General features: G+C 37.1%; 1 protein-coding gene across 2 annotated transcripts in view; it reads left to right on the top strand.

Annotated features, from left to right (window-relative positions):
* LOC121725368 (dipeptidyl peptidase 9) overlaps positions 1-15,743 on the top strand; it is a 139,270-nt gene that overhangs the window by 55,574 nt on the left and 67,953 nt on the right. For both annotated transcript variants that reach the window (XM_042112261.1, XM_042112260.1), the window contains exons 10-12: positions 8,828-8,937; positions 9,799-9,951; positions 11,666-11,798. In XM_042112261.1, coding sequence (XP_041968195.1) covers positions 8,828-8,937; positions 9,799-9,951; positions 11,666-11,798 — 396 coding nt within the window. The remainder of the gene's footprint in view (positions 1-8,827; positions 8,938-9,798; positions 9,952-11,665; positions 11,799-15,743) is intronic.

Genomic DNA, 15,743 nt, shown 5'->3' with positions numbered 1-15,743 from the left:
TTACCTTTCGTTATAGTGATAATCGTAAATACAGTGCTTAAAATTCCACACCTATTTAATTCGTAACAAAGGAGATTTTTAACAATTAAGTATCTTTAAGAAAGAAAGAAAACGTTTATTTGTGCAAGGAAACATTCATAGCTAGTTACAATAAATAGTAGGTACCGTAAAGTGGGGCTATTTAGGACACATTTACACTATTTTGGTTTATATTTCATTTATTTGTTCGGGTAGATTCTTGCAAAAATTACAAATGGATTCCTGAGCGCGTGTTTTTGCGTATGAAGTTAGCATTTTGACATTTAAATTAAAGTGGCCAGTAAAAAGAAAAAATAAACCTAGTCCCAAATATCGCTTGAATTGGGCTATTTTGGATAGCTTTCAGATTTCATAGTTAAATCATGGTTTTTAGCTAAATAACTGAATTAAACATATTGCACTATTTGGGAAACAAAAACATAAAATAAAATATGGATTTGAATTGAATCTACAATTAAATTTAGGATTTTTCGAAAATAAAAGCACTTTAAGATAAAATAGATTTATTAGAGTTCCATATTAAATTACTTTTGAACAAATTTTTTATCAAACATAGCTAAGTATATCTTAATTTCTATCAATATGTATAATAACCTGCCTAGGTACTAATCAATACGAGGGCTGCTATTTATGTATCCGGAATTAAAAAAAGAAATAAACATATATCATTTAATATGGTTTTATTGCTTTTCAAAATATTCGCCGCGATGATCGACACACTTTTGCATACGCTGGAACCAATTTTCATAGCACTTTTTCCATTCTGATTGAGGTATCTCCAAAACGTGCATTTTGAACGCATCAACAGCCTCTTCGCGGCTCGAAAAACGTTGACCACGTAATTTGTTCTTCGCGTATGGAAATAAAAAGAAATCGTTAGGTGCCAAATCAGGGCTGTACGGCGGATGACCAGTCAATTCGATCTTTTGACCCTCCAAAAATTGAGTTGTTTCAGCTGAGGTGTGACAGCTAGCATTGTCGTGATGTAATATGATTCTGCGTTGTCGGTTGTCCTTTCTTATTTCTTCAAAGACTTCTGGTAAACAAATGGTCGTATACCATTCAGAATTAACCGTTTTACGATTCTCTAATGGCACTGTAGCCACATGTCCATTAATTCCAAAAAAACAGGCGACCATTTGCTTCAAAGTACTTTTTGCACGAGTAACTTTTGTTGGTTTCGGCTGATCTTAGAACACACACACCGTTGACTGTTGTTTAGTTTCGGGGTCATATGCATAGATCCAAGATTCATCACCTGTGTAGATATTATAAATGGCTTTTGACGTACCACGGTTGTATTTTTTTATCATTTTTTTGCACCAATCGACACGAGCCCGTTTTTGATCGATTGTCAAGTTGTGCGGAATCCAACGCGAACATATTTTTTTTACAGCCAAATGTTCGTGTAATATCTTATGTATGCTCGTCATACTTATGCTTAAGGGCGCCTCTATCTCGCGATATGTAACATGACGATCACGCATTATTATTTCCCGCACAGCATCTATATTTTGTGGGACAACAGCTGTTTTTGGGCGACCTTCTTTATTTTCATCCGTGAGCATAGACCGCCCACGATTAAACTCACTGTACCAGTGATAAACAGTGGTTTTTGATGGTGCTTCATCCCCAAAAGTTGCGGTGAGTTGAATAAAGCACTGTTGTTGATTTAGCCCACGCCGAAAATCGTAGTAAATCATTGCACGAAAATGTTCACGCGTTAAATCCATGGCAAATGAAGACACGCAATTTTCAAAATGACGCCACAATGGAAAAATAATTGACAGTCACATGAAACAAAATGTATTCTTCAACCAAAGAGTTCTATTTTTAAATGTTGTAATTACTTTTTAAATATTGTTCTTGTAAGTGGCCAGTTCCGGATACATAAATAGCAGCCCTCGTATGCTCTTAAGTCCTTCCAGGGTTCCTATTAACCAATATTTGTGTATCCTACTTATTATCGGTATAGAATCATTAAAAACATGTATTAAAAGAACATTCAGAACAAAACAAATCTCTTAGCAAAAATAATATTTTAACAAAAATTAACTCTTAATCAGTCTGCTCTTAATCACTACCTGTTTAGCTATTATAACTTTATTTCTAAACAACTAGTCAGACTCAATAATCAAAGTAATCTTCATCGTTTAAAAATATATATTCCGTTTCCTGTTCATTTATCGATATCAACTCTACAAGTTTAAAGATCATATCAACTGTTACTACATCTACGTCCTCCTTTTTAGCTTTTGTTAATTTAATCTTTTCTATCCTACCAGACTTTCGAAGAAAAGAAACCCTGTAATTAGGTCCATTTTTTCTGAGAATATGTCCTACATAATATTCTACCTTTTTCTTTAAAATATACCTTACTAAGATTGAGACACCTATTTCATAATCAACTATTTCCTGTTCTTGAACATCTGTACTCGGTCCTGGAATAGATTCGTTTTGGGTCTCATCAGCTCGTTGGATCTCCCGTTCTAGTGACGGATTATGTAGATTTAAAACTGAGCTTTTCTGGATTTCTTCATAGCATCCTATTGCGGTTTGATTGAAATTCAGCAACATTTCGTCGCTAACATCCAAAAGATCGGAATCACTGTGGACACTCATTTCTACCTCGCTATCTGAAGACGAAGTGTCAACATATCGCCTCTTTTTCTTGTTTTTTAATATATAACCCAGCCCACCCAGCCTTAAGATTTTGTGAGTGTAGCTTTTCTAACAATCTGCTAAATATATATTTTTTAAGGTTAATATTGTTCTCCAATAATGTTTTAGTGGACCAAAAAAGTCACATCTAAAGGCTGCAACACATGAGTAGATTTTGGTGGCAAGCATACAAAGACGATGTTATAACTTTTACAACCCGCCAAAACTTTTTCGGAAAAGTGTGATGATAGAATATTATCTCCAATTAATAGAACCTTTTGTCCTTGCTTAGTCTTAACATACGAAAGGATAACCGACTGGAACCAATCTTCAAAACATATTGAGTTAAACGATCCGCTTTTAGATTTATTGTATCGTGTGTCTTTGGGACTTCCTAAAACCCATGTGTTATACAGGTGTTCCGCTTTGTACACAACATAAGTTGGTAAAAGGATTCCCGAAGCTGTGCCAGAAAACATTATGCTAATTGCAGATTTAGAGCTATTAAATAACCCTTTCTGGGTGTTTGCAACCTCGCTTATAAATATACTTTTTTGAACCTGGGTCATCTGTTAAATTGGTCTATTCATAGTTGATGATGCAATCAGGTTCAATATTTTCGATGGTTTCTAAAAGTGTCAATAGCTTCACTGTTTAAAGCTGCTCTAACAGATGATATGTTAGCTGCATATCTATGTGAAATTCCGTTTTTATATCTTTGTAACAAGCAAGCTGCCCAATCTCGGCCTGGTAAATTATCTTTTAATGTATAGACAGTTCTGCCAATTTTATTTAAGTATTTTTGTGCAAATACCCTCAAATCTAATCAATCTAATGGAAATCCCCATTCTCCCATGGTTTCGATATATTTCAGGAATGTTGTCTCTTCAGCCTCTGAGAATAGTGTTATATTACTACTGCATAAAAATACTGTGAAACATTGTGCGGGAAACTCTTAGCTCTCTGCTTACAGATAGGTTATACATTTTAAGAAGTTTGGCAGCATTTACTTCAGATGTTAAATATTCGTTTTGTTGCTTTTCTGTCTGTTATGGTGATTCTCTTGGGCAGGTAACTTTCTCAAGAATTCTTTTAACTTTTCTTTTTCTTTTCTCTTTTATCACCCGGATGCAAGATCAAGAGTAGTGAAATATCTACTGCCGCTAAGATTTGAAATTTGATCATCAATTATTGGTAACGGGAACCGATCTTTTAAAGTTTTACTATTTAATGCGCGAAAATCTAGACAGAGACGATTTTCCCCTGTCTTTTTCTTTACCATTAAATGCGCACTTGCGTGATCGGATTTAGATTCTTGAATTATATCATTCTGAAGTAAATCATTAATAGTCTCGCGAACCTGTTCACGTTCGAAATGCGATAATCTGTACGGACGGTAAACAATTGGTTTATTATACGTTAGCTCAATGCTCTTTTCTACGTTAGTAGCACAACCTAACTCATTCAGACAAGTGGCGAATCAATCACGGTAGCTTTGTAATAATGAATATAATTTATCAAATTGCTTATCGTCCAGATCTTGAATATTTTACTCAGGTCTTATTAGATTTACTTCACAAGTTTTAGAATCACTAAACGGTATAGCTATGAAAGTCTTTGGTTCTAATTTATGTATGTATATATATGTATATATATCAAGTTAATGTGGATTTTCCATTAGAAAAATGAAAGGAAAACTTAGAAGAAGAAAATAACATATGGGGTTTAGAAGATCAGATGATGAAATGATGATGATGAATCATTCATCGTCTACCAACAAATCGTTGAGGAACAAGGCAGGGGTTACGAATCCCTCATGCCTGACGTATCCTAAGTACCGTACCACACGATAGATATGATGTGAGCACAGGTACCTACAGTGCGCCGTCCGGTCAGACATGTACAATAATACTGTGAAATACAATTATCATTATTATTTATCAAAATATAACAATAGTATCTTGTTGCTCGAATGTGTCGTGATTGGATACGGCCTCGCATGAGCCATGAGTCTTCGTTTAAACCAAAATCAGGCAAGTCTTCCAAGGCATTTTGTCTGTATATTTCGATAGTGTTCACTCCATTTTGAAGGTGTTCACTGCAGTACGATCTTGCAATCTTCATTTGGTAGGTACGTAATGCCAACAAAATAACTTGTTCTTCGGTGTATTGTGGGAATTGTACATCATTTGCTTCTAGTCGCACAAAGTCTGCTCTTCTGTTGTTCAATCTTTTCGTTTCGACGTAATTATGAGGAATATTGGGTGTATCAATCTGGAACCACGTTGTACGGCATTTCTCAACATGTCACAAATGTCACCAAACTGCGCTGCATTAAAATCATCAGTAACGTGACAATTCTGTGGAAGTTCAGCCCAGTCACAGCTTAGCAATATTAGTCCCTACGGTAACGAAACGCCTTTGACGTCGCACGATGCGGCCACCGATGACAGGTACCGAGCAGATATGCCAGGGTTGCCACGAAACGGGAAATAAAATAAAAATAAAATATTGTGCTTGTAATGCAAATGTTATCATTTAATCTGTTTAATCAGCGTGTTATATTTACATATTTATTTATTTTAAAAACTTTATGCACATATAGGTACAAAGGTGGACTTAATGCCGTATGGCATTATCTACCTTTGGGCGATACAAGGACAAAGTTGTACAGGTGCCAGTAGAAAATAATAAATATATATTATACTTATAAAATATATATTGTATAATATTATACTATACATATTATTATCACACATAAAATTATATATAAATAAAACCAATCTATTATTATATAATAACTATATTATAATAATATATAGTTGATCAATGATGATGCTAAAATATTATAAATATTAATTTATGCCATAAATTATGAAAAGGAACTAAGAGTCTGCCAACTGTTTCAAGTAAAACTCACGTACCCTGCGCTTAAAATTATCTCTGGTTTTTGACATCCTGATTTCCGGAGGAAGAGCGTTCCAGAGGAGAATAGCCTGGATATTAAAAGAAGAGTGGACGTAACTTGACTTGTAAGAAGGGCAACTTAAAAGCTGATTTGAAGTGGATCGGAGGTTTTTATCGTGCCTGCTGCAACGGTATTGAAAGTGAGGGGCGAGATATTCGGGAGTATGGGGATGATGCAGCAGTAAATATAGCACACACAGTGCCTGCACAGAGCGGCGCTGACGTACTGGTAACCAGTGTAGCTTGGAGCGATACAATGAACCATAATCGTATTTTCGAAGGTTGAATATGAATCGGAGGCAATTATTAAACAATCGATCGAGTTTATCGAGTTTGTCGGTATTAAGATCTAAACAGCACAGGTCACCATAGTTAATTATAGGAAAGATAAGGGAATGGACCAGCAAGGTCTTGACCGGAGTGGAAAGGAAATTTTGAGCCGGTAGATGAATCGTACATATTACGAGTATGTCGTACTGCCAGATATTTACGTGAAACTTTATTTTTAGATGATTTTAGTTCTCTATTTAATAAAAAATATTTACCCATCAAGCCCCATAAGCTCACCGGTGAGCGAGATACAATAGAATAACAATAGATTTCCAAGGATCCACGAATCACGATCGAAGGATTAAAATAATGAAGACGCATTCGAAATTTCGAATATATAAAATATCCAATAATTAATCACACGTCAGGTGTAACAGAAGCACTTCAAAACTCTTATTACGTGCGCGGTAAGGGCGCTTGTTGTTACACTTGATATGTGTACCTGGTACTAATTAGTATGTAACATGGTATTTGACAGATTTTTAATTTATTCTATATTGTTTCTCTCCTTGTTACACTTCTTACAACGTAAACAATAAAACAGAGATGCAAATACATGCCGACAAGGCCAACACAATATTAGTGTAAACTGTGAGCCGATATTTATGAAAATTTAAATCCTTTTTGTTTTTTGAATCAGATTTACATCCGTACACTGAACATTTATTATAATATCCCATTGTTTATAAGATAAGTTATCGTTTTACAACACAAAATTCGTAACAACGCGCCAACGTCACCCCTGTGGGCGCAGGTACACAAACTCCGCGAGTTTGTGTACGCGGGCCCGCGCCGCCCGCTTCCCCGCGGGTACCCCTCCGTTGCTCTGCGCAAGTACATTCGTTTCACTACTGTAGGGATATGTCATATTGCTATACTGTGGCCCAGTTATTATTTTCGAGGTGTTCTTGACATACTCTTGAACCGTCAGGCATGTAAAGCCTATACTCACAAAACGTGTGTATCTTAATAACATTCGGGATCCTATGACGGGTTCGGTTTTGACAGTTATTGAATATACAATGCCTTTGGTGTGTATTACAAATGTGTTTGGTGCTCTTGAATCCTGTTGTACTGGTGCTACAGCTACTTCTTGAATAGGAGGCGGTCTAATGGCATTTTCAGCCCTTTGCCAACATCGGTGGCATACGTTTCGCGTATTGTCAAAAACAACCTGAAAAAAAAAAAACTTGTTACCAACTTCTAACAACTAATAGACAAAACGGCAAAATAACGGGTGTAAAAAAAAACAATGAGTGTGTTTACGCTGGAAAGGCGACGCTTGCCTGCGCGCATTCACTGCCGTTTTAAAATTGAGAAAATTTCTTATACGCAAAGGTATATCAGTACACAATTTGAAAAATTCTGCTCGATAGAAAAAAATCTCAAAGATTACTGTTCGGTATAACAGTAATCTTTGATGTTTTTCATAATTATTTCATTTTATGGCTAAATTACACACTTTCTAGAAAAAACAAAAAATGTAGTATATGTGTCGTAACCTAACGTAAACGATTTGATATATTTGATTTGTATAATACTAAAAACATTACAAAAGGTTTTTACACCTATTTTTTACTTTCAAGGCACGCGGCGAGCACGTAACCGCCACTGTACAAGGCGCGCTGATATGAATGTTATTTTAATGTCCTTAACGTCGATATTCGTACTGACAGACATCAACCTGCTAATTTTACGTACTACGGGGCCTTAAAATTCCACTATTCAATTCGTAACAAAGGAGATTTTTAACAAGTATCTTTAGTCTAATATATTATTACGTGCTAGGGTTCGAGGATCTGGAGAGTAAGACCTGGTGACTCTCTTGAAGACTTTATTCACTAACACTAGCTCACACAAATCACTAAGTCCAAACACTAAGCACTATCACTGTCCTAGGTCGTAGCCGAGTCGTAGGTTTCACTGGTTCACTCACTATTGATCACTTGTTTTCACTCCGAAGTCGCCTTGATGATAGCTCGTATCGAACTGAACTACGGCCCGTCCTCCTGCGACTATTTATGTGGGTCGAGGCGAGCCCTAGACTGTTCGAGAACAATTCTTCCCGAATGTACACAATTAACGTAAACTAGTAAACACGTAAACAAATAAATAGGTAAACAAGTGTTGGAATTTTCTAGAAGGTTCGAGTATGTACTTGCGCACCTCACGCCATCTAGTATTGAGTAGGGGATTTATGTTATCGGTGTTCCCTCAATAAGTTTCGCTGGTTTGACGCTAGATGGAACTATATGTTCGTAACTAAATATACGAATCAATGTAATATTACAGATTCTGTTTTGACTCCGGCCATATACAACGCTACTCGTTAAGGGTTAGCACTTTAAATTTGGTTTCTTTAGAGTGCGTATGGTCTGTTAAAGGCTCACAACAACATTGCCTAATATTGTTATAACTGGCAACTTTAACGTAGCAAAATTATAACAGTCGGATTATGTCAATTCAATGTTAATGTATGCTTATACCGCCAACTAAAAGCTCAATTCCAGTAATTCTCGTCAACTATGACGTCACGACTACACCAAGCAATTTGCGACAACAAGCAGCAGCAATATTGCGCAATACAATTGCCTGAAATTTCCATCAGTCAATTCGTCAATTCGCCGTCAAAAGGAATATCGCCGAAAAAAATTGCCCAATTTATTGAAATTGCTCCATATTGCGCCACTAATTGCTCCAGATCGGTCCATTCGTGTCGCCGAGCAATTATTGCTCGTGTAAGCGCATCTTTAGTCGTGATCTTTTCTCCTCTGCTATTCCTTCATGTCGTCGGCTTTTAACAAATAATAGGTATCATCTTTTGTTTAAGCTGTGCCTGAGATGATATTAGAAGACGAATCGTATGCCCGAGCGCCGAGCATCATCAGCAAAGAGGCCATCACTACCGGTGGCTGGGAGGTGATGGGCAGAAAAATATGGGTAAGAGTGTTTGCGTGCTATTTCCTACAGCAAAAGCTCATAAAACCTGGAAACGTGGAATTTACATATGACGATGAAAACTTTTACGAAAAATTAATCGCTGCTAGAGAGAGCCATGCACTTTACACTTTTCTTATAATTGTGGTATTCGTGCAGAAAAAGCGAATTCATCTAGATGAGGCTTGCGCGTAGTGCGCATTAATTACGTGCAAGTTAAGGACGCTATCACATTTTTTCACAAATATTAGCGATGTTCAGGTACCACTTTAAACAATTAGGAGCCACACTGCGAGGATATTGTTATTTGTTAGACTGAAAGATAATATATTCATCTCTTTTTACACCATAAAATTTTTATAGCCGCATACAAAATTTTCACATACTTAAATACGTTTTAACCATTACTATAACCGTAAAAGATTTAAAAAAATGGGGTCTGATTAGGAACCAGTATAGCTAAATGCACTGAACTAAGGAAAATAAATATACAAAAAATCTTTGCTTATTTAGTCCCTAGTACGAAGTGCTAAATATTTTATATAAAAATAAATAACATTTCCATTTATAAGAAAAATAAGAAACGCTCTCCTTCATACATTTCCGCCCTATCAAGAACGTGGTGAGCGTCGTAACCGCCACTGTACAAGGCGCGCTGATATGAATGTTACTTTAATGTCCTTAACGTCGAAATTCGTACTGGCAGACATCGAACATTTTATGTGATAACGTCCTCACATTACGCATTATGTAACGGTTTCTGATGAGTTCATTTTCTCTGGACAAGGATTAATAATAATTTTGGTAGAAAGTCTCGTGTGTAGTGAATGGATGATGATCAATAAGAGCGCAGCGTGTGTGCAGGTGGACGAGGCGCGTGGGTTAGTTTACTTCGTGGGGCTGCGGGAGACGCCGCTCGAGCGACACCTGTACGCAGCGCCGCTGCGGCCGCCCCGACCGCACGCGCTTACGCTGCTGACGCCGCCGGGACACTCGCACTCGGTGGACATGGACGAGGTATGGTATTGCAACAGTAAAGCATAACAGTATACTGTATAAGTTATAACGTCTACTGAAGTCTACATACGTGCGTGCGCGTCGAGCGTCTATTCGCAGGAAGGTAACACATTATCTCTTGTTCGTGGTTCGAGGCGTGAGTCACAGGCCACAGCACAGGTTGCATCTTTCGTTAGCACAGTCACTGCGTGAAAGTAGGCGCCGGACACTCGCAAACGCATTCAAATAATACTGTGATTTAATTGTGTGTGTCTTTTTTATGAAATAAGAGGGCAAACGAGCAAACGGGTCACCTGATGGAAAGCAACTTCCGTCGCCCATGGATACACGCAGCATCAGAAGAGCTGCAGGTGCGTTGCCGGCCTTTTAAGAGGGAATTGGGTAATAGGCGAGGGTAGGGATGGGAAGGGAAGGGAATAGGGAAGGGTAGGGGGAATAGGGGAGGGTAGGGAAGGAAATAGGGTAGGTGATTGGGCCTCCGGTAAACTCATTCACTCGGCGAAACACAGAGCAAGCGCTGTTTCACGCCGGGTTGTGATTAAATCACAGTATTATTTGAATGCGTCTGTGTGAATATTTGTTAACCCAATTATTGTGTACTGTGGTACACAACAATTAGTTTAACCCTTAGCTGGTTTCGCTAAAAAAGGCAACGTATCTGGTATCGGGGGTAAAAAGTGACCCCACTCCAATGAAACATAAAAAAATAAAAATGTATCAAAACAGCTTTTCTTCAAATTAATTAGTTTTGTATACTGAAATAAATCTTTTAACTTAAATAAATTTAAGCTTTTATGGCCAATAACATTAATGAATAATATTTTTTCCTTATATAAAAAAAGATCTGAATGTTCGATCATACTTAGACGATTGTTACTTTAGGAGTCTGAAGTTTGTGCTTTAATTATATTAAAACACAAACATATCTTTTATTTCTTTTTTTATACAGTTTTCTTATATAATCGAAATAATAAAACACATGAATTTCTTTTGATATCGACTAAAAATAAGAAAATGACAGAGCAAATCCAGATACCAAAAACTACTCGTAAAAATTTACTATTTTGTATGTGATTTTGGCAAAATTTTCTTTACATTACAATAATGAGCACTTGCTGTACTCGATATACCTTCTCTGCTTCTAGAATTTAAAAAATCCGAAGTGGTACCTATGATAATTTCGCTAGAACAGCTGACTTCCTTCCTCTCCTTACGATAGTAAACTGTTTCACTTTGCAGACTGTCATAATAGTTTTCTGGGTGGTTTCTGAATTATCCAGCACTGTATGTAACTCCGCTTTTAGCAACAGTAGAGCCACCTACGTTCGTCATCCGCCGCACTACCCTTCGTAACGAGATTACACAGAATCAGAAGAGTGTACATGTTTAAATAGTAAAGATATCATATAAAATTCGAATGCCAGGGGTAACTTTTGACCCCCGATACCAGTTAAGGGTTAACAAATATTATATTATCAGAAAATATTTGTTGTTGGGTTGTGATAAACTCCATAAATACATCTGCTATTAAACATTCGGTGAGTGGATTATCACTTCAGAAAATTGCTATAAATGTATACAAACTGAATGCCTACCCTACCGCGGGTTCGGTCGTAAAACATGTTTAGAATGTGAATTTGTGCGGAATGCCCTTCCGCACAAATTCACAACGCAGGCGAGTGGTAACAAGAATTCACACTCTCAACTCTTTTAGGACTGCACCCTGGCGGTGATAACGTCGTCGAACATCAGCAGCGTGCCCGTGACGCGCGTGTTCCGCGTGCGGCACGCGCTCACTGGCGTCACGTTGCTTGCGCACGGCACACTCATGGAGCGCTCTTCCTCAGGTATACACTTCGATCGATTACCTAGCGTTAATTTGAATATATAGGCCAGTGTGTACTATCAGAGACATCACAAACAGATGGCGGACCCATGTTACATATTAAGCGAATAGTGGACCCGTTTTATTTGAATGGTCGTGTGCAAACCTACAAGGCTGGGTTTGATGGGCGGGAAATTTCTCTGATATTCACTTTAGTTACACAACACATTAGCCTCATAAAAGTATAATAGCTGCTAAAAAAGTGTCACCATTTGATATCTGATCTACGAAAAATTTGTCAACATTGACGCGTATCCTAATTTATTTAGCAAAACACAATCATCAATAAAGTCTAGGAATATCAGTATTTTATGAAATATCTAATAAACCTGACAGGAATTTCCTAACACTCTAAATCGAAGAATGATAGCTTATTTTTAGTGTCCGACCGAAACTGATTTTTCAGCCGAAACCGAAACCGAACTTTCGGCCTTACTCGCAGTTTCGGCCGAAACCGAAACCGAAACTTGATAAAACATTTAAAATGACAATTATTTACCGAAATTTACTGTTCTGTAACATCTGTTAACACATAAGACAAAGTGCCAAATTGGATTTTTTACTTTTTGTGCCTACATATTTATTAAAATAAATATTATTAAGACTCGAATACGTTCCCTAGAAACTTTTCAGTATCATATTTCGTTTTTTTAAATCAGATTCCAAGTTTTTAATATATTAGAAGTTAGAACGAAGGATTGCCCTAAAAATATGAGCAGAATTTATGTCAAGGCATTTACTACTGAAATAAAAATCAATTGCAGTCATACTCTTTATACGGGAACACGGACATGCAGTCTCACAGAACGCGGTCGAAGTTCAAAACGAAATTACTAAGTAAACTTGCAGATGGCGTCACAATTTTTTGGTTCAAAAGACGTTTTGCCACTAAACCTCAATAAAACCACCTGCGGTTGCCTTCAGCCGTATACGGATAGATGTCCTGGATCTCTCTAACACGGGACTCTCTCCACGACCGGCCGGTCTTCCTCACAAGTGACCGGACTTCCACCAAGTTAGGGAACGCTTAGGCAAACTAAAGCGTTCCCCTCGGCGCCGGGACTAGCTAAGCCGGGCACCTGCCCGGGTACCTACCCATCCTGACCCGGAGCGTCGTGGGATGGAAGCTATTGGAGGTTCGCGTAGCGGCGCCTCCGCACTCCCGTCCTACGCCGGCGGAGCGGAACGGAGGATGGATCATCCTCTCTGTTCCGCTCCGCGGCCTCTTTCTGTGAAAGGACGGTTTCACGATTTTTGTGCCTGAGTTCTATGGGTACACATTTACGGTTCTTAATTAGAGAAACAATTTTTTGTCCACTTGTGTAATGAGGTCTGCAAGTGTAAAGCTTACGGGGAAGTGGTACCCCACTTTCCTGTAAGCTTCACACAAGATCCTAGAAGGATAGGAACGGTCTGTGAGTGTGTTTAATGATGAAATTATCGCATAACTACGTAGCGGTTGCTATGAAATTTTGAATGAGACGTTTAATTTGATATTTCGGGTAGATATGTCCCTTATTTCTTTTTTCGGCGGAAAAAAGTCTCATCAGCCACAAGTAACGTTATGCCTTTTTTGTGCGGATTCAACGGGGTCTTACGAGCATTTGTGTCTTTTTAGTGATCATTATCAAAGAATTTCCTTTTTAAAACAACCACTTTGAAAAATCGTCCAAGTGCGAGTTGTACTCGCGCATGAAGGGTTCCGTACCATTATACAGTAAAAATAGCCAAAAATGTGTGTTTTTTGTATGATTTTTTAATTTATTTTAATTTTGTCGTCAATTATTATTAAAGTATACCTTCCTGTCAGACAGTCCCGTCTTTACCCGTTGGGTACGTTAACAAAAAAAAAACAATATAAATAGGCATATGAAAAAAAACATACATTAAATTAATAATATGAAACGTTTTATAATATTAATTTTCAACCCTTCAGGGTTAAAAACCAATAGTTATTGTGATTGCTTGATAGCAACTATTGGTTTTCTTCAACTTGTAAGAATAAAACATATAACGTGATAAGACTTAACAGTAATTTTATGCCAGTTATTTTAAATTACCAAATAACATTATAACTAACGACTAGTTACTCTGACTATTATAATATTGGTTAACTTTTATGACAATTTGATTATCTAAGAGCCAGCGATAAACAGATTTTTGTCATTTTATAAAAGCTGAAAGTTTTCCTGTATGAACAAACAGCAACTATAGAATTTCGATCGCGTTTAGGAGGTATCCAGTTTTGAAGGTCTACGTAGCCTTCGATACAATGTAAAGCGCTTTATTTTTCTTACTTCTTTCGGAAATGTAGGAATCTTATCTCAGACACCCTTAATTATTCCCTAAAATGCCAAAAGTATTACACTTTAAGGTGGTATGGCAGTGGGAAGTAACTGACATAAGTTGTCTAGCAATAGGGAGCAACTATCATAAGGGTCCATCAGTGGGAGACGAGATTCGAGAGAGAGAGTGGGAGAGAGGAAAAAAATTACCTTAAATTTTATCGAAGGTGCGGTAGACTTTCAAAACTATTAGGATACCTCCTAAAGTATCCGCGACCGAAGCTCTATAATAGTTGGTTGCCGTTCTTACCTCTATATGAGTTACTAGCTTTTGCCCCCGGCTTCGATCGCGTGAAATTCAAAAATCGCGAAAAACACGAGTATTTTAGGAACATTATGTTTTTCCAAAACCAAAGTAGCCTTTGTTACTCTTCATTCTTTCGACTTAGTATGTGCTAAAAATCATGTCGATTAATTGCTGCACTAGGGCGTGAAGGAAGGACAAACAAACATACTTTCCCATTTATACTTTAAGGTTAAATGGGAAAGTACGAGTATAGCATAATGATTATAGGTAAGAGAAAACTCTGGCTGTTTCTGGCTCTTGGTTTAGCTTATGAGTAGTTACAATATGACGGAGCGGTGCCTATTCTACTTCAACATCAGCTTAGCATGATAACGCTAATATTTTGTATTCTAAATCAAATTCTTTTATGAGACGATATACGACATCCCTCGTGTCCTTTTGCAAGAGTGTGATGATACATCACCAGCACAGCTCAAGAGATGTACTCAAAATTTTGGGTACGTTCAGTTACTCACAGTTCGTCCAATAAACCAAAAAAAAAAATAATAGTAACAAAAAAAAGTTTCGTTACACTCACTCTCGATACACCAAAAGCTTTTTTCCTAAATTTTTAATAAAAAAGAAACTTTTTACTATATATAAAAAAGAAACTATTTCTCTATACGGCGGAAAAAGCTACAAAGTTCACTGCGGATTTTTAACAAAATTAAAACAAAACATTATATACTTTCAATTATATACTTTTCGAAATGTTTAGTATATAAAAAGCAAATTCATGTAATAATTTTTCCAATAATAACTGTTCAACTAAAGAAAAATTAAAGAAATAACTTTCGTACATAGAAAAAGGCAACAAAAGCCATTAGGGCAAACGATTCCCTAGTACTAGTGCTAAGAGACGATTCCGTGGAAAAATGCCACAGACGCAATAGTGTCTTTTTTCTAGGTAATATCTTTTAAGAATGTAAAACATTTTTTATACTTTCTGTGTGTTCCCTTTTACGGTTAACACAAAGTAATTTAAACAAAAAACAGTGCAATGATGCATACGTGAGTTCGCGGAGTAAGGGCGTGGTGGCGCGATTGCCTCGTTCCCGCCCCGCGCGTCCTTTCACGCACTCCAAGAAAACGGTCACTGAAGCCTTTGTTGCTGCTTTCGCCGATGAATTTAAGAGCTAGCAAATGTGGCATTTTTTAAAACTTCATTTACTGGGTATTAAAATTAACTTTTTACATAAATGTTAATTTATAATGTAAAACTTGTTCAGTACTGAGTGCACTTTAAAATATCAGATGACAATGGTTGGTCGCTGTT

Source organism: Aricia agestis, chromosome 3, assembly GCF_905147365.1.
Source record: "Aricia agestis chromosome 3, ilAriAges1.1, whole genome shotgun sequence".
NCBI classification, from domain to species: domain Eukaryota; kingdom Metazoa; phylum Arthropoda; class Insecta; order Lepidoptera; family Lycaenidae; genus Aricia; species Aricia agestis.
The sequence above is the reverse complement of the archived record's forward strand: the minus strand, read 5'-3'. Positions and strand labels throughout refer to the sequence as shown.